Source organism: Panthera tigris, chromosome C1, assembly GCF_018350195.1.
Source record: "Panthera tigris isolate Pti1 chromosome C1, P.tigris_Pti1_mat1.1, whole genome shotgun sequence".
NCBI classification, from domain to species: Eukaryota; Metazoa; Chordata; class Mammalia; order Carnivora; family Felidae; genus Panthera; species Panthera tigris.
Window position 1 is genome coordinate 76,248,211 of NC_056667.1, and position 17,600 is coordinate 76,265,810.

The 17,600-nt window shown below is 51.6% G+C and overlaps 1 protein-coding gene across 1 annotated transcript; it reads right to left on the bottom strand.

Moving 5' to 3' along the window:
* Window positions 1-4,716: 4,716 nt before the first annotated feature.
* Window positions 4,717-10,035, bottom strand: BARHL2 (BarH like homeobox 2). Its single transcript, XM_042996580.1, has 3 exons — window positions 9,187-10,035; window positions 7,124-7,349; window positions 4,717-5,357 (listed from the first exon to the last, which is right to left on the bottom strand). The coding sequence occupies exons 1-3, from the start codon at window positions 9,806-9,808 to the stop codon at window positions 5,045-5,047; spliced, it is 1,161 nt and encodes a 386-aa protein (XP_042852514.1). The 5' UTR covers window positions 9,809-10,035; the 3' UTR covers window positions 4,717-5,044.
* Window positions 10,036-17,600: the final 7,565 nt, after the last annotated feature.

Sequence of the window (17,600 nt, forward strand, 5' to 3'; positions counted from 1 at the left end):
CGGGCTTCCGTCCGCCGAGGCGGCGGTTCGCGGAGCAGTCAGGGCAGCGCGAGCGAAGAAAGTAAAAAGTGCCATTAGAGCGATTCCACTGGCGACCTCGCTGCGGCCGCGGCGCAAGGGCTTCGAAGCAACAGACCTGAGGCCCCACTCCTCCCCAGTCGGCTTCCACTAAGAACTTATTAAATAGGGACGGTTTAGAGTTGATCTGTCACTGAGCACTACTTACCCCGAGATCTTTGGGTTTTTGAATTACTTTATTGATCTGAAGATTTTCTTCTTTGGAATGTGACCCTGTTTGGACTTAGAGCTAATCAGGAAACGCTGCCAGGAGGGCTCTTTGTAATCACCTCGCGGACCTCCCCCGCTGGTGCCGTCGACCCTTCCCCGGCGCGCCCCTTGCGGTCGCCTAGGCTTTGCAGGGAACCCATCAGCCCCCGGCTCTCCGCTCCACCGCGCGCCCTGGGAGCTGTCTGTGGTGCTAGGAGAGAGAACTCAGGAGAGGGAGGCCCGGGGGAAGAGACCAGGAGACAGAGAGGAAAGACTGAGAATGCAGTGTTGGCCAAGACGGTCCGCCCCGTAACATTCGGACTGATAGAGACCTTCAAAATTCAGCCGGAAGGAGGGGAGGAACAAAGTCCCTTCTGGGTCACCGCACCGCCCTGAGGCAGCTGACCTGTTTTTCCAATGCAAGAGGCCAGTGACACCTCCCTTTCTCTGAAAGCGCACACACCCAACTGTACACACGAACCCCCCACTCGGCCCTGGGGGTGTTCAGCCTGCCAGAAGTAAGAAGGAAGGGGCACTGGGCTCTGGCCATGCTCCAGGGAAACAATCAAGTGGTAGAGAGGAAGGCTGGAACTAGCCAAGAAAGTGGGACAAGACAAAGACCTAGTGGGAAACTCAAGGAGCCCAGAAGCACTTTCCAGGGCCCATGAGGTAAACCCTGGGAAAGCCCTTACTCATCCCTCTGCCCGCACCTCTCTAGCCAACAGCCAAGGCAACAGGCAGCTTTCCCACACTAAGGATTCCGAGCTACGGAGGAAACATCAATCCCCTTGGAGGCTCCACCCTGCCCTTGCCCATTCCCACCAGTGGAGAAAAGTCAATCTCTTTCCAAGCCTGTTGACTTCAAGCCGTGCCTGGCTCTTTAGAAAACTAAGCAGCTCTCTTCCAGTGTATTTTTGTAACCACATGGCTTAACAGGAACTAAAGTTTCCCTAGCCCTGGGGAGAGCTTTTCCAAATATTTTTAGAAAGTTAAAAAATGTAACAAAACAAACTACTCACAAGCTGCAGTTTAAAGCGGGGAGGTGGGATTCAGCAGACTCCTGGGGAAGGGCTGCCTAGGTAGGAGTCAGAAGGCAGGGAGAAAGGAGGAGGGAAGTCTTGGTTTGAGGGTAAGTGGGTTTTATTTGCAACAGAGGAAATCCGCTGTCTAATTTGCCATGTGTGGGCTTTCATTTTAAGGGGTGGAGCAAAAATAAACTGATACAAGGTGTAGGTATATTTGCTGGAGGCTAGAGACAGGCTGCAATCGTTACTTTACAACTCACTGAAAATTGCTGGCTTGGACTAAACTAGCTGGCTGCTGGCCGGGGAGTTAACTTTTTACTTCACCTGACTACAGATTTCTGCTAGGTTTGCTGTGGTCCCAGAGCGGATATTGGAGTGGGCAAATCTAAGGGGGTCATTGTGGGTGTGTAAACATCTCTCTGAAACAAGTTCGTTTTCCTGGGTTTCTGGAGGAAGCAAAGATTGCCACTGCAATTCCCTGATTTACCAGTCCCCACCTTAATCAAAGGCGCAATCCAAATAAAATCCAACCGTGGAGTGCCCTTCAGACACCAAGTGAAGCTAAGGAAAAAGAAAAGGAGCACAGCTCCCAGGGACAGCTGTCCTCTGGGCTTCCATAACTGACTCCAGATCTCCCATGAGAAAAGACCTTTGCCTGTTATCTTCCTGCTTTTCAGAAAACCTAGGGTTGCACTCCTCATTTCTTAGCCAACCCCCATCTTTGTTGGACAAGCACAGAGGAACAGAGGACCCCTCTTGAGGAAAACGATGGGTTTGCATTTGACTTTTAAGCCATAGTTTGGGGACATTTAGATAGAAGGGCACCTGATGAAGTGCCCTTGGCAGTGCTGCAGCAGAAAGAAAAGAATGAAAAGAAGAAATCCAGCACTCAGTTTTCTTCCTGAAATGACACCCATCCCTAATATCCAGTTTGCCAACTTTTATGCGACAGGAAATAACTAAAACAAATTCAGAGGGGAACTGACACTTTTAGCTCCCCAGTTTAGGGGATTGAAGAAAACATGACTCTGATGAAAAGCAAATTTAGGAGGACTCTGGGGGATCCAGAGTAATGGCTAACAGCAGTGGAATATAAGGCTAATTAAGAAAACTTGGTCTGTATAGACATAGCGCTTCCCCCTGCATTGTCCACCTATGGAGTCCAAGTTCAGCCTTGAGAGCGAAGGGGCAACAGGCAGGCTCCTCCGCAGAGTGGCTGGTGAGCTGCGGGCTGACTGCTGGTAGCAGATGGGTGCTGTGGCATTGCTTGTATTTGTAAGTTTGTTTATGTGTTTTTCCCAACTGGACCTGGGGTCATTCTTCATAGGGAATGTGTGATGTGTGAACTCCAGTGACTTCCAGGTCCCTCTTGTGCCCGAAGCTGACTGGCCCCGGGGCCAGTGCAGACAAAAGCTGTAGTACACACACCCCTCTCCTCCCCCTCCCCGCAAGACGTGGAGAGTGCCCTTTTAGACCCAGGCAGACTATTTTTGAGGCATTTAAACTTGACTGTAAAACCCACCAGCAGCTAAGATGGAACAAGGAGAGTCTGCTAGAGTGCCCAGGCACTGGGCATTCCCCACTGGACACAGTGGTGCCCAGTTTCCAGCCCAACCCAGCTATCTTGAGTGTGCCCCCAGCTCAGCAGGAAGAAAATGAGAAGGGCCAGTCCAGACCCTTTTGTTAGAATCAAACAAGACCAAGACCACTTTTGAAGCAAATTGATGAGCTAAATAGAAATCTGCAAACCACTCCCTAATTAGCCAAAGACTGATCAAGGCGCCTGAGGCAATTTCCTCCTGGATTTCACCCCTTTCTTCCCTTCTTCCTTCCCACCCCTCCCCAATCCACACTCCCACAGCACTCCACTTTTTAAAAAATGTTTTTAACTCTACTAAGGTTCAACATCAGAGAAAGTTGGAGGATGGGTCTGGATGTGTTCTGGCTGTGTGTCCCCTTGACACGGACCAGGGCAGGAGTGAAGCTAGAGATATGAGAATACCCACCTGGGGGATCTAACTCTGGCTCTCAGGAAATGCCCTTGGGGCTGCAGAAGGTGGGAGCAGCCCTAGAACTGAACCCCTGTTTTGTTGTTCCCTTAGATAGTCTTGAGTGCTGAGCCTGGTGGGGAGCCAGTCTGGGGGGGTGCACCTGCAGCCCTCGCAGAGATGCTACAAGTATTTACACATCCGTTCACACACGCTCCCAGAGACCTCCATCCTCTGGGCAGGGCCCCTCATTTTGTGGTCCCAACCCATCCATGGGTGCGGATAAAAAGCTTGGCAAGCCTGTCGTGGCCAGACTTGGATTCCTGCTCCAAGGCATCCCAGCACAACAAACTCACTAGGACAAGAGCCTCGGCGCGCGGCGCGGAGGTGGGGGCTGGATGCCCGCTGGGGAACGAGAACGCAAGGATCAAAGCCGCAACGAGGGTTTGTTAGCCGGGCCTCTCCGAGTCCCCCGGGCGTCCTAATTGCGCGCCCTGCAGCCGCCCGCTCGCAGGCTGTCCCGCCGCGTGGGCGCCGGGCTGCGGGCTGCAGAACAGCTGCGAGGCCCGAGGAGCGTCCACCCGCCCGCAGCCCAGCGCTGGGGACCCTCATTGCCCCGGGAAGAGCCTAGGAGAAGGAGGAGGAGGGGCCGACAGACCGCGGCTGCCCGGCAGTCTGGGAGCGGGGGAAGTTGGCCGCCCCACTCAGCCAGCACCAGCGGCCTACAAGCGGAGACTTTTCCTCCTCCGCCTCCCGGGCTGCTCTGAAATCATCCTCTTAAAAAGAAAGGAATTCACACATCAAATAACGGCTCGGAAGAGACCAGCGTGAAAACTGGAGCTGCTTTTATATAACTCAACCCAAAGTCGTTACAGATTTTGTAAATTCCTAATATGATGGGAGGGATTTTTTCCCCCTAAACCAAGTCAGGCATTTCATCATAGTACGTTCTGCTTTAGTAAAATCAGCTCCCTTGAATTTCATCGCTTGTTAAAAAAAGATAAACTTTATTTTTGTAATTTTCAATCACAAAAAAATCTATATTTTTGTCTAAGCATTTATTTTACTGAATCAAAAAGACATGAAAAGAAAAATCATGTTTTACTAACGTATATAAGTGACTCTTTTTTGGACAACATATAATAAATATGATATATCACTTATCACTCAGTCTTTCAAATGTACATTTTTTTTTCATATTATGGAGCATGCCACTTTTCCAAAAGAAAAAAGGTCATGAGAAATCAGTGCAAAGTTCTCAGTTACCCTCCTCTTTTCTCTGGGGCAGACGGAATGTCCACAGCAACGCCCTGTGCCTCCGAATCTGAGGCTGGCTGTCCATCTACAATTCTTTCTGCCCCTACGGCTTCCTCTCCGTGCCCTTCCTTCTTCCCTCCTTTCCCCTCCCCCCTCCCTCCCTCCTGCTTGTCCGTAAAGTCATTTTTAAAAAGAACTTGAGGTTTTGTTTTTGTTGATGTTTTCACTTACTGGTCGCACTTTCTGTGGGGGCAGCATTTTCGCCAGTCACACTGCTGTGGGGAGCTTTCCAGCCCTGTTTCTGGGGGTGGGGAGATGGAGAGTGGAGGGCTGGCTCCTCTTTGGGGCCCCCCCCTCCCATTGGTGTGCGGCTTCTTCTCTCACTTCCCTGCTTCCCGGGGTCGCTATCGAGAGAGGCCTCTCGGCCTTGAGCGGGGAGAGGAGGGGCAGCTGTCCGGTCGGGGAGGGGACGGGGAAGGGACCGCGGCGCTGTCAGTCGCTCGTTCTTCACCGGGGGTGCGGGGTGCCTGGGATGGGGTTGGACAAGGGATTGAGGGCCGGCTGTCCCCCAGGCCCCAGGCCGTGGATGAGCACGCGGGGCACCAGGGGCCGCTGCAGCTGGGGGTGGGGCGCGGGAGGAGTCCGGTACATGCTGCTGTACATGGCTGCGGCGGCCGCGGCGGCCGTGGTGCTGTCCATGCTGCCCAGCAGGCTTGGGTGGTAGAAATAAGGCGACGGAAACATCCTCTGCAGGGCCGAGTAGTTTCCCGCCTCGGCCAGCAGCTCCAGGCCCACCGCGGTCTGCCGCTTCCACTTGGTCCTGAAAAAAAGCAGGCGTGCAGGCACCCCGCCGCTGTGGGCTCCGTCCAGGCACCAAGGCCCCTTCTCTCATCCTCTCCTGCCTTCTCTTTCTCGGGGGACAGGAAAACCGAGAGCTCTGAGAACCAGGAATGAACCGCACCTCCTAGCCCCCTCCCCCACGATCTTGCTCACAGAGTAACCCAAATTCAAGTCAACTTTGTAAATTACACCCTTAATATCTGAGACACTCATAAATGAAATTCTACAAGCTTTGCTGCCTTTACCTGACCCTCTGCTCTGCTGTTGCCCCCTTTATAATTAGGCTACTTCCTGAAACTTTCCTGAAGGCCAACTGGGACCACTCTTTCTATAGGCGGGTCTTCTCCTCCTCCTCTAATTCCTTTCCCCAAGTGGCCCCCCCAACAATCCCAGAGTGTCCACTCTCTGCCCCTCCCCCCTTCCTCCAGGCCTAGTGAGTAGAAACCATAAACAAAGGGACACAGAGACTCCTGAGCCCCTCTCAGTCCCCCAGCGCTGTGGAGATACATCTCTCTCCCCATTCTGATAGGACCTTACAGCGGGTGGGGCGGAGGGGGGGGGGAGGCTTGGGGCAAGGGAGGCAGCAAGGTTTCAAAATGGAATTGGTTTGAGGGAGGACTCTCCCAAGGTGACAGTACCTTGGGGCCATTTCAGGAGGGGAAAAATGCATTTCAAGATATTCTCTCCTCTGGGAGAGAGTAACAATTAAAACCTGTGATCAGCTCTTCTCAGTCTCCTCCCTCCCCCACCATACCCCGCTAGGAAGAAGAGGCGATCAGGCCTTTGCTCAAATGCCCCACGAAAGAACTCAGGGCTGGTGGGCCATCCGTACCCGGCAGCTTCAGCCAAATTAATAAACATGTCGCCCATTTTAAATTGGCTACAAATGACACTAATGTTTTCCGACAGAATTAGGGTGGCTGAAACCGTATGTAATGAGACAGAAAATTATGGTAAAGATGACAACTGGATGGGCATTTCCAACCACACTTATGGACGATTAGAAGACAAATGAGAGAAGAGGAGGAGACCAAAATAAAAAAAAAAAAAATCGAGACAAGGGAGACAACTGCCAGGCTTGGAAACACAGCATAACTTCAGCCTCAGATTGCCTGGGCTCGCACTACACTTCAAGGGCCCGCAAGCCCTTTCCTGATTTCCTTTCAATAGAAGCAGTGATTCCTGGCAGGCTCTGAGGTGACAAATACAGGGGACAGACCCTCGGTCTGGATGCCTGGCCGGCTGCCTCATAAGCCGAGGCAAGGACATTTAAGCTGAGGCCAGTGGGGCAGTTCCTACCGGACCGAAATAGCCAGGCTGTGTGGCCAGCTGTAGACATTCGGAACCAGCCTGGGGCAGGCCCAAAGGGTGCACGGCACGGGCTCTATAGGCCTGAGTGTCAGCTGCACAGATGTCTCAATTTGAGAAGGTGTGGCTTGATCGATTTGGGGGCAGGGGGGGGTGGATTCCAGCCACTGGGGTTTGAGAGGGAAAGCAGCATATGTTAAGACACTCAGCAATGCAAAATGTTCCAAACTCCAGCTGCCTATCGGTCCCTCTCACCTTGGGGATGTGGCTAATCCCTGTTCCAGCCTGGAAGCCCACCCCCCCTCAACCCCCAGGGCCCACTCTGGGGCCTCTATCTGAGTTCCTGGGGTCTCCCGGGGCCAGGAGGGGAGAAGATTGGCACGATGGTCATGACCTAGATGGCCAGATGCCTTTGCTCCCTGCCACAGCCTCCCTTACCTGCGGTTCTGGTACCAGGTCTTGACTTGGGTGTCGGTGAGGTTGAGTGCAGCTGCCAGGTCCATGCGGTCCTGCACACTCAGGTACTTCTGCCGCTCAAAGCTACGCTCCAGTTGATTGAGTTGGTGGTCAGAGAAAGCTGTCCTGGCTTTTCGAGGCTTTTTGGCTCTCACAGGGGGACTCTCCCGGCTACTTGTAATCTCCCGGTCTCCTTCCTCCTTTGTTCCTATGGTAGAAACCCATAGCCGTAAGGTACTGTGGAATAGGAAGGGGAAATGCCTTCCTGGCACACACTTCCACATCCCCAACTCAGCTGCTGGTCTCAGGGGACTATACTCTGCCACCCTCATCACACACATACTTGGACCCTATCCAGTATGAAGAAGACCAAGGCCAAGGAGTTTGGAACTTTGTGCGGCGCTCCTAAAAGGGTTCTAAAAGGTTGTCTGATCTTCCCATCTTTGGAAGTCAAAAAGAAAAAACAATATTTTACAATATAGTAGGGTCCTTTCGTTATTGTTTCCTTCACTGGGGGGGGGGCGCTGTCCTATTCCTTAACCGTTTTCACTATGACCTCATTTTTGCCTGATTTGGAAGTTTTCAAAAGATCTTTCCACTCTGTTTTGTTTTGTTTTGAGGAAGGGACACCTTTTTCATTTCACTTTTTCTGTTTATTGAAAGTTACAGGCACTTGTTTTCCTTTTTCAGATGCACTTGGCAAATGTTGGAATCAAGTTCTCTGCAGTTGCTTGCATTGAGTCTTGTAAAGCTTCAGAGAGAATATGTCACCCAGACACCAAGCAGAGCTCAAAATCACTGAGCCCATCCAGGTGACAGCCCAGAGATTTCCGGATTCTATTTGTCAACTTTGGTTTTTTACTGAAATGCTGGGAAATCGATATGTCAGCCCCTCTCTGTTTGTACCCGTTTTTTGCTGCGCTCCTTGATCTTCCCTGCAGGAAGAACAATAATCTCTCTAATTGACCCACTGGGGAGGTTGGTGCACAAAAAATCGCCAGACCAGACTGTACATCTGTTTTGGGCACTATTATGCTAATGTGATAATAGTAAACCGAGGAGCCAGTATCCTACCTTCCAGATAGTCAGCACGCATCTTTCCCAGAGATGGCAAAGGTTAATAATAATAACAATAAACTTATTAGTAAGGGAAAAAAATAACTCTCCTGGCACATTAAAACTCTTTTGTCATGCAAAGACCAGAACATTTCTTTATAAAATTGTATGAGTAGAAAATGGAAAAAGGGAGTTGAAGGACAGTTTCAATTGCCATCTTCTGATTTTACAAAAATAAATAAATCCAAATTCCATCCAATTTTATTTTCATAAGCGCCACTTCCCAATTACTTGCAGGGAGACGAAAATCTTACTAAAATACAAAGATTCAGTTGGGGCCATGGAGTCAGAAGGGTATTTTAAAAACTGAAAAACTATAAATTTTTACCATATCGGCTTCCCTATATCAATCACAATCTAATTTTTAAAAGTTGCTTTGTTACTCAACTCGGAAAATTTTCCCTCATTAAATCTGATGATTCCTGTGACGGTGTTCAGAAAATATGGTGTGCTGGGGGGGGGGGGAACGAAATAATTTACATTAAAGAATAAACTCTTTCTGCACACACCCCTAAACACCACGCTAGCTAAGCGCGTTCCTCTCTCCCACCTCCCCCCATTCCCACCCCCAAGGTCTCAGCTAGAAAAATCTCAAGTACTTCCCTTTTATCAATGAAAGTATGCCCGTCAGATCCCCTCCGCCTCCGCCCTATTCCTAATACATTGAAATTAAGTAAAACAAAGAAAGGAGTGGGACTGCGGGGAGGTTGAGAGGTGGCAATGTAACAATAAACCGAACTTCGGACGAGTCCTCCAGTCGCGCGCCCAGGCCTCCCTCCCGCTAGCAGTTTTCGACCCGGGCACGATCGCCCCAGAAGCTCCCGGAGTAACCCCGCATCGGAGACTCGCGGGGGTCCGAAGGGGAGACCGAGAACCAGAGGACCAGAAGGTACACGGCTCAGCCAGCCAGCCGAGGCGGCGCGACTCACCGTGGCATTTGATGTCGCTCTGGGAATCTTCCCGCTTGTCGAGTTTGGTTTTGCTGTCCTCCTGCTCGAGCTTTGGCCTGAAGCTCTCGTGCGCCGCATTGCTCTCCTGCTTCGGGGTGTGGTGGGGAGAGGAGACGCTGGTGCTGTAAGGCGCACACGCCGCCAGAGGTTTGCTGTCGCCCAAGATGTCCTTGATTAAAAAAGAAGAGGTGGAAGTCCTGGGGGCCGAGGCGGCCGGGCCCAGCTGCTGGGCCGGTGGCTGCTGCTGCGGCGGCGGCGGCGGCTGCTGTTGGGGTGAAGGCTGCAAACTTTGCGTGGGGGCCGCGGCTGGCGGCGGCGGCTGCTGGCTGTGGTGGAGGTGGTGGTGATGCTGGGGCCCCTCTGCTACCAGATGCGGCTCCGGGGGCTCCATGGTGACGGAGATGGGAGAAGAAGGCGCCGTTCCTACGGTATCAATCTCCGAACAGGGGGACGGAGTGGCCTGACTCCTAAAATCCGCGGTCCTGGCCTCGCCGAGCGGGCGGAAATCTCCATTCATCATGCCGGGGCTGCCCGAACTGGCACTGGACAAAATCGTGTCTATTCCAAAACTCGACCCGCTGGCCCCTTCCATTGTTGTCATTTCTACATGAGGTCCGCGCCACTTCGCCGCTCAGCAGCCGCCGCGACCGAGCAAAGGAAGCTATCGATCGTAAAACAAAATAAACACTAAACAATGTTGTCGCCGCTTTGAAAAAACAAAAAAGTGGGGCGGAGGAGGGAAGGAAGGATAATCGGGAGGTGGCAATCGGTGGACACTTTGGACACTTTTTGTTTTCCTTATTCATAAAGTAAGGGTGAGGAGAAGGGGAGAAGGGGAAACAGAGGGGGAAAGTTACAAAAATTGTCGAGGAAGAACGGAGCCTGCGCTCCAGGGACCACCGCGCACGTGCGGGAGGCGGTGGCGGCGCAGGGGACCCAGACGAAGACGCAGGCGGCAGGAGGTGACCCCGACGCCGCCGCCGCTGCCGCCGCCGCCTGGGTCTGCCCACAGCCTGGCACCAGGCGGCAGCGGCGGCGGCGGACCTGGCAGGTGCAGCGCCCTCGAAGCCCCGGCGGTCGCGCGCGCCCTCGGAGCTCCCGGTCAGCTCCCCGAGGTGGCTGCCGCGGGCGACTCGGCCGCTCTGGAGCCGAGTTTCTGAACTTTCTCGGAAAGTTGTGAAGACACCGCCGCAGTGGTCGCGGCCACGCAGGACGGAGAGGAAGAGAAGGAAAAGAAGGAGCAGGCGCAGGCGGAGGCGGCGGCGGAGACGCGGCGCCGAGCGACTCCGGCCGCTGCCGGGCGCGTTCGCTTGTAATCCGGCTGCGAGCGGGCGGCGCCGACCCCCTCACGTGACGTCACGGCCACTGCCGCCGCTCTCCGCGCTGCGCGGGGCCCGCGCCCCCGCCACCGAGGCCGCGCGCCGGACCCCGCGCTCCCATTGGCCGCGCCCGCGCGAGCAAGCGACGCCGACGTACTGGGAGCCAATGGACGCGCGACTCTCGAGCCCGTCAGCGAGCGCGGCTCGGACCCCGCTGCTCTTTTGAGAACCTGCTCAACCCTTTGCCTGCAGCCCAAAGCCCAGCACCTAGTCCTGCGGTGGTGCCGGTGTCCACAATCACGTGCGCGGGCAAAGGCGGAGAGGAGAGCCGGGGTAGACTAGAGAGGGGAACCAAGGGGGTAAAATTAGAAACAACAACAACAAAAAAATCCACCTAGAGAGTAGCAACGATGTGTCCGTTTTCTAACGAAGTCCGGGGAGGGAGGAGAGAAAGGACCGTGAGGGAAAAGGAATCTGGCTGGCTTACCTTTGGACTCCAGCGCGTCCGCCCTCGCAGCATCCCCAGACACGCGCTTAAATAGTCCGAGGGCACTGAGAGCAGAGGAAGGGGATCCCTGAAGGAATCCACGGGAAAGTGTGTAACTCCAGCAGCCGGACCGCTGGGTGGGCCGGTGGACTCGGACCTCCGATTTGGCCCCCAAAGAGACCAGGGGCCCGGGCTGTGGCCCTGCTGGGCGGCCGGCCTCCGAGGGGGGTTGAACGCATCCACCCGGCACTCACGGGAGGCGTGGGGTGGGGAAGGGGCCTGCTGCTCAAAACCGCGGACCCAAGTGTGGTCACCAATCAGGGCCCGTGCTGCAAAAAAATGCCTGGCCAGACACTTTCTCCTGAGCGGGGTAAATAATGCCCCGAGGCGTTCTCTAGCGGCGCGGGCGGCGATGGTTCACCGCACTGTCAGTCTGGAGCGGGGCTCAGGAACCCAGGTGGCGGGTCCGCAGCGCGCACTCCGCCTCGCCACCAGCCAGTTCTCTCCTCTCTCACTCTCTCTCCCTCCCTCCTTCCGCCCCCCCACCTATCCGTCCGCTCATTTGGAAAGGAAACAGTCACTGCGGATCCACTTGGGACCTGGAGCGTGGCTTGACTGTGACGCCTCGTCGGAGGGTATCAACTTACATTATTTTCTCTAGGACGTCTCCAACCTGTCTCTTGTTGAATGTCAGAGTAATGGGAAGTGCCAGTGACAAGACGGCGTATTACTCCTGATTAAGTGCCGTGTCAACCTAATTAGCAGAGTAATTATAAGGTGCTAATGAATGATTCAAAGTTCTTTGAGTTACATTTTACTCCAAATTACCATTTTAAGAACCCTATGAATCTGAGTGGCTGGCATCGCTTCCGTGACTAGGTGCAGAATGATGGTAGGAAATGGCCTTTAAAGTCTCCAAGGGCCGGACCGAAATCTGGGGTTTAGTTGCAGTTCTGAAAGTCTTATTCTGGGGGACAGATTTTTTCTGTTGAGGACGGGGGTGGGGCCGGGTGGTGTCGGGGAGGCAAATGACCTCCTGGGACGAGATACTGCCTTTCTGTCGGAACGGCATCGTGTGAGCCCTCAGTCAGGAAGGGAGTAGGTTGGAGACTCACCCTCCCTGCGTTTTCCTAGGGAATTCGCTGTGTTTGACCCAGAAAAAGCCCGCGCTATTTCAAGGCTGTGTTGAGCTGTTTCTTATCTTTATGCCGTTTTTTTTTTTTTCTTTCTTTCTTTCGTCCTTTTTTTTTTTTCCACGGGTCGGTCTCTGAGGAGAACAGCAGGGAGAGAAAAGACCAAGGCGAGGAGATGTACAATCCTGGCAGCTCTCGCTTTTCTCCTAAGGCGAGGGGAGTTTGGCAGAGGAGTCGGGGTTGGTGAGCCGAGGCGGGGACGCGGGGCGAGCTGCGGGCCAAGGCCGTAGCGGGCCGGAGGCGCCGCGGAGAGCCCCTGGAGAGCGCGCGGCGGGCCCAGGGGGTGGGGGTGAGCTCCTCAGCGCTGGGAGGCCGCAGAGGGCCTGGGTGATGCCCGGAGAGGGGTTGAATCCGCCGCCTTCAACGAGGCAACTGCTCACTGACCAGACGCTCCTGGGAGCCTGCCAGCCGCGCGTCGGCCTGCCAGCGGGACGGGTATTTCGGAACCACCCGCCCCGGACTTCCGCGCGCATCTAATCTTAGGGAAGCCCCTGGCGTCACATACATGCGGCCAGGAAGCCGAACACTCTAGTGGCCTCGGCATCCCGCACCCCTGGCGTGTGTGGGAAGCGCGTTGGGGCTGCCCAGACTACAGGTGTATGCTACACGTTATTCTCCCCTCAAATACCAACCAGGGATCTTCTCGTTCTGACATCACCTACCACTTCCCAAATGAAGTGCGTTCGCCCCCAAACCCGGGGTACCACCCGTACTTCCCTCTCTGACTCTTCTGGGGGGGAAGCGGGGAGGAGGAAAAAACAAATTTTGATCCAGAACTAACCGGCACTGCACAAATCAGGTATTCTCGACCTTGATAAATTATTCATTTAAGCCTGTTTTTGTTTCGCTCTGACGCCTAAAATGACTCAAGAGCTCAAAAGGCTTCTTGCACAGATTGTGTTGGGCAGTTTAACAGGATTTTTAGCTTGGAATAATTCACAACATTAGCAGGGAAGAGAGAGAGGTGGCCGTATGAGAAAATAAAAACGAAATCTAAAAAGAAAGGAAGAGAGGAAGGTGGAAGTTTTAGAAAAAAAATAGCGTTCCTTTTGTGAAAACTCTAAAAAGCAAAGAAACCGGAAGCCCAGTAGGCCCCACCTTGTGCGTGTCTCAGATTATGTTTTCTTAAGAAAAGGTTAAGACCATAGAAGATTTCTTTGGGTGAGATGTTAGGAGATCAGCTTTCAGGAACAACAATTGTGAGGGGAAAATATGACCTTGACTTTTATCAAGGCTCCTATCTTTGGGTCCCTACTAGAGAGGAAATGCTAGTGGTGGCCTGAATATCTATCTAAAAGAGACCCAAAGACCACATTGCAAACTTAATGAAAGCCAAATTCTTCAGAGCTGGACTTTTGTTTCTTAACTTTTCTTAGTTCTTTTTTCTCTACACACACTCCTCTTTTGCCATTATTTTTTTTTTCCTGACAGTGTATATAATCTAAACACCCAGGAAATCATGTACCGTCTAGCAGAGCAAACATAATTAACTTTTCATTAAAAATAAAAATTCAGAAATAGAACAGGGTGTAGACTAATAACATTTTCAATTCCCAAGTATAGGAAAGGAAATGCATTAACTGGATTTAATCTCAGAATTTCCCACTGAATTTAAGACACAAATAAACATAGTCCCTAAAGCAACATAAGTTTGAAAATGTTCTTCCATTTCCAGGCCTTCATGTCCTTAAAGAAAAAGACACGAGAAAGAAAGAAAATTATTTAATTTTTGGAAGATTTTGGAATTCTTGCACAGAAAACAGTTATTTGCCAAATGTGGATAATAGAGAACAAACTTTTCCTTCTGCTTTAAAGGATATGTCAGTCCTGATTACCACTAAAGATGCTCCCTCCCTGCCAAAATCATGATTCAAACATTCGTGTATTTAACAAGTTTTGTTCTTTAATATATATATATATATACTTTCTTCATTCATTTTGACAAGAGAGTTTTGGGATTGTGTTTAAACTGGAGCATCGGTTTTTAAAGGAACTGAACTTTGAAGAAATGCATCTCTAGATTACGTTGAACTTGGAACTGGTGTTTCTTCTTATCATGTTTAATTCGAACGTTTCTAAAGGTCCACATGATGACAATGCCAATTTACAGGAAAGAAGTGCAGAGGCGCTTCCGTCCACAGGGCGGCGCCAAGAGGCCCCAGCCGAGAAAGCCCGCTATTGTTTCTTTCTATAAAAGATGCCAGATGCACATATAAGCTCTCCCCCTAGTAAGGCTGACTCCCTGACCACATCCTGACCTCTCAGCGTTTGAAAGCTAGAGGAGCATGGGAAGTTTTCTTTATTTTTCTTTTCAGTATATAAAGATATTTCCAACTGCTTAAGGACTTGATGCATATTTGCTTAGAAATATAATGTAATCAAGAGAAAGACTTGGAAATACTGAAATTGAGTCCCTTAAATAGACAGAAACCAGGAGAGTGGCGACGGGAGCCAAGAGAGACAAGTAGAGTAGATGAAAAAGAATAAGGTCACTGAAAACTGTTTTAACAGAATAATAAGTTAAAATGATAGCCTTTGCAAATACTAATCGTCCTAGAGGAATAAAAGTTTTGAGAGATAGTGCTGGTATCATAATAAAATCTGTGAGAGCTATAAGTTCATCACAGCTTTAAAGATTAGCAGAGACCTAGTGAAGCTGGCAGTCCTTTGGGAGTCAGATATATGTTGTGCCAGAACAATCAGGAGGCAGGCCAGTGGAGATAGTAGAGAAAGAATGCTGGAAGAGAGAGTTTTAATCTCATTTTGCCACTTTCCAATGCTCTTGAGCAAGGCACTTAACCTTTCTGATGACCACTTTTCTTGTCCATTAAAGGGAAGAATAGTCCTTGCCTAGAATAGAGTGGTTGTGATGACCAAATAAGACCTTCTATGTAAAATCTCCTTGCAAATTGTGAAGCAAGAGATTGACAAGTGGACAACGCGAAGGTGGCAGTTATTTCCAGCTACAGGTACCGTACAGCAACCATATTTAATTCCCCTTCTTCCTTCCCTCACTCATTTTGTTCACTCACTCAGTCAATAAACACTGTGTGTGCATTCTCTGCCAGGGGCTTGAGAATGAGACACTAGCCCACCTCAGAGGGCTGCTGAGAGCTTGAACATGATGGAAATTGTCATAAATGCCATGACGCCTGCTATCATGAGGATACAAAAGAGAGACTGGGAGTCCTGCCTTGGAAGGAGTTGGGGGAACAGAGAGGTTTCCTGAAGGAAATGAAGTGTATCTTTGGTCATGAAAAAAAAGCAGGTACATCCCAAGTAGAGAGATATATAGAGGGATTTGTAGGGTAGCTAAGAGTATTAATGGTGCAATAATGTCCACAAATCGTCCAAACCTTTACTCTCCTGACAATGGGGCTGGGCAGCAATTTGTGGGCATATGTTGGCTGTAGAGATCTCTGCTGCAGGAAGGTACGAAATTCTCTTAGAGCACTGTGGAGGGAACAGAAACTGACTACGCATGCCTACAGACCTCCGCAGCAGAACTTTGCAGCACGTTTGATGTGATCTCGAGATGGTCAAATCTCCCCCACAAACTAAATGTAACCACTCTTCTCCACCTCTACTCCCACTTCCTTTCTTCTTTCTACGGGTCCACATGTGTAGGGAGAAAGAAGTCTTCCTTAGAGGCAGGGGTGGAGATACAGAAGATGACAAAGTGGAGGCAGTTGGAGGAGGAGGGGGGAGGAGGATTTTACTTCACCCCTCCTAAACTAAATCATTGTCCATTGAAGACCAGCTCCTGGGAAATGAAAGGGCCCCCGGGTGACACAGCCACGCCCCACTATAAAAATAATTCTGAGGCCGCTAAGGTTCAGTAAGGTAGTTGGAGCTTGTATCAACTCCTGAGGTTAAGAGCGAATGTTGGGGCGGAGGCAGAGGAGAAAAGAAAGCCTCAGAGCGCTGGGCGAAGATGCCAATCAGAAAAGGGGAAATTCATTTGCGATGTTAATTAACAAGCGGCTAATTAAAACGGCACTTTGAGTGCTAATCAATCGCCTTATTAAGTTAGAGCCATCACTGGAACAAATTGAAAGCTCCCCGCCCCGGCTCCTGCTTCTGGTGCGGGCGGGGCTGGATTCCCCAGACCTAGCGGGGTAGGCGACCGCTCAGGCAGCCGCTGAGGTCCACAGAATCTCCAACTGCCAGATTCAACCCTGCGGAACTGCCCGCTCCTGCCCTGGGACCTGATGAACTGGGCCAGTGTCTAGGAGGCGATTTCTAGTCCAGACGCACCGGGCAGGGGAGAAGGGATTGCGTGCGAGAACAACGGGATCAGCTAATGGGGACTTTCCTTCCCCGGAAGGAGCTCCCAAAAATGTGCAGAAATTCGAACTGTGGGCCGCAAGCAGGGAGAGGAAGCAATTCAGCCCGAGAGGGGGCGCTCTCTGGCCAGGACCACGCACCCCCATTTCCCGGGACCCAGCGATCGCTTTACTTTCAACGCTCTTAGGCCCTTGCCCACATCCATCTCAGCAACCAGGAAAGAACTGGCGGGTCTTCAGGCAGCAAGGACAGGGTAGCCAGCCACCTCGGCTCGGTCTCCTTGGACTCCTCAAGAACCGGGTGGGATGCGTAAAGGGGAGAGGGAGTGGGTGTGCTAATCATCTGGGACGCGGGCACACCACGTCCAGCCACTAACGTGCCTCCCAGCCAAGCCATTCGCGTTTCCTCATGCCTTTGGTCTTCCAAATTCGCTAAGAGAATTAAGATTTTGAATCTCTATTTTTGAGGCGCCTTCCCCACTTCCTAATTGTTAAATGCCTACTTTTCACCAAATTCCCAAGGGAGAAGTAGTTGGCAACAAGAGGGGGCTGTGAATTTAAATGCTAATTAAATGGGTCCTTCTCCTGCAACTCCACCTGCCTGGCGGCCCTAGTTAAAGCAGAATGCACCGGGCGCGCACACCTCAACATTCCTGGGGTGCAGAGCAGAAGCTCAGTTGAAGAGGGACTCCGGCGGACTCCTGTATGGTTTGCTTCTTACGGCCTGCTACAGGGGAAAAAAGAAAAACAGAAGAAGAAGAAGAAGAAGAAGACGCCATTAGAAGGAGGTCTTTTGCGTGGCGGGTGATAAGTGGCGTGGCCCAGGGTGTGGTTAATGTGTCTGCGATGACACACGAATGTTCTGAGCTGGCCTGTGGGCTTGCCTTCCCAGGGATGCGTCGGACTGCGCCTGCTAGTGGGTCTGAGCATGCTTGGGGTGTCCCGGGAGAACCGAAGGAACGGCTCCCACGTGCAAAGTTCGAAAGCATTAATATTTTCATCATATTATCATTATTCAATATAATAATATTTGCTCGGTTAGCGGCACTAATTAGGCCACATTAAAACTGTAGTGTCTCCCTAATGGTGCGTAATGTGCCCACACTCA

Coding starts and splice junctions, on each gene's coding strand:
- BARHL2 (XM_042996580.1), bottom strand. CDS start 9,808: ATGACAACAATGGAAGGGGCCAGCGGGTCGAGTTTTGGAATAGACACG. Junction 7,350..9,186: donor GAGCGACATCAAATGCCACG/GTGAGTCGCGCC, acceptor TTTCTACCATAG/GAACAAAGGAGGAAGGAGAC. Junction 5,358..7,123: donor ACCTGGTACCAGAACCGCAG/GTAAGGGAGGCT, acceptor GCTTTTTTTCAG/GACCAAGTGGAAGCGGCAGA.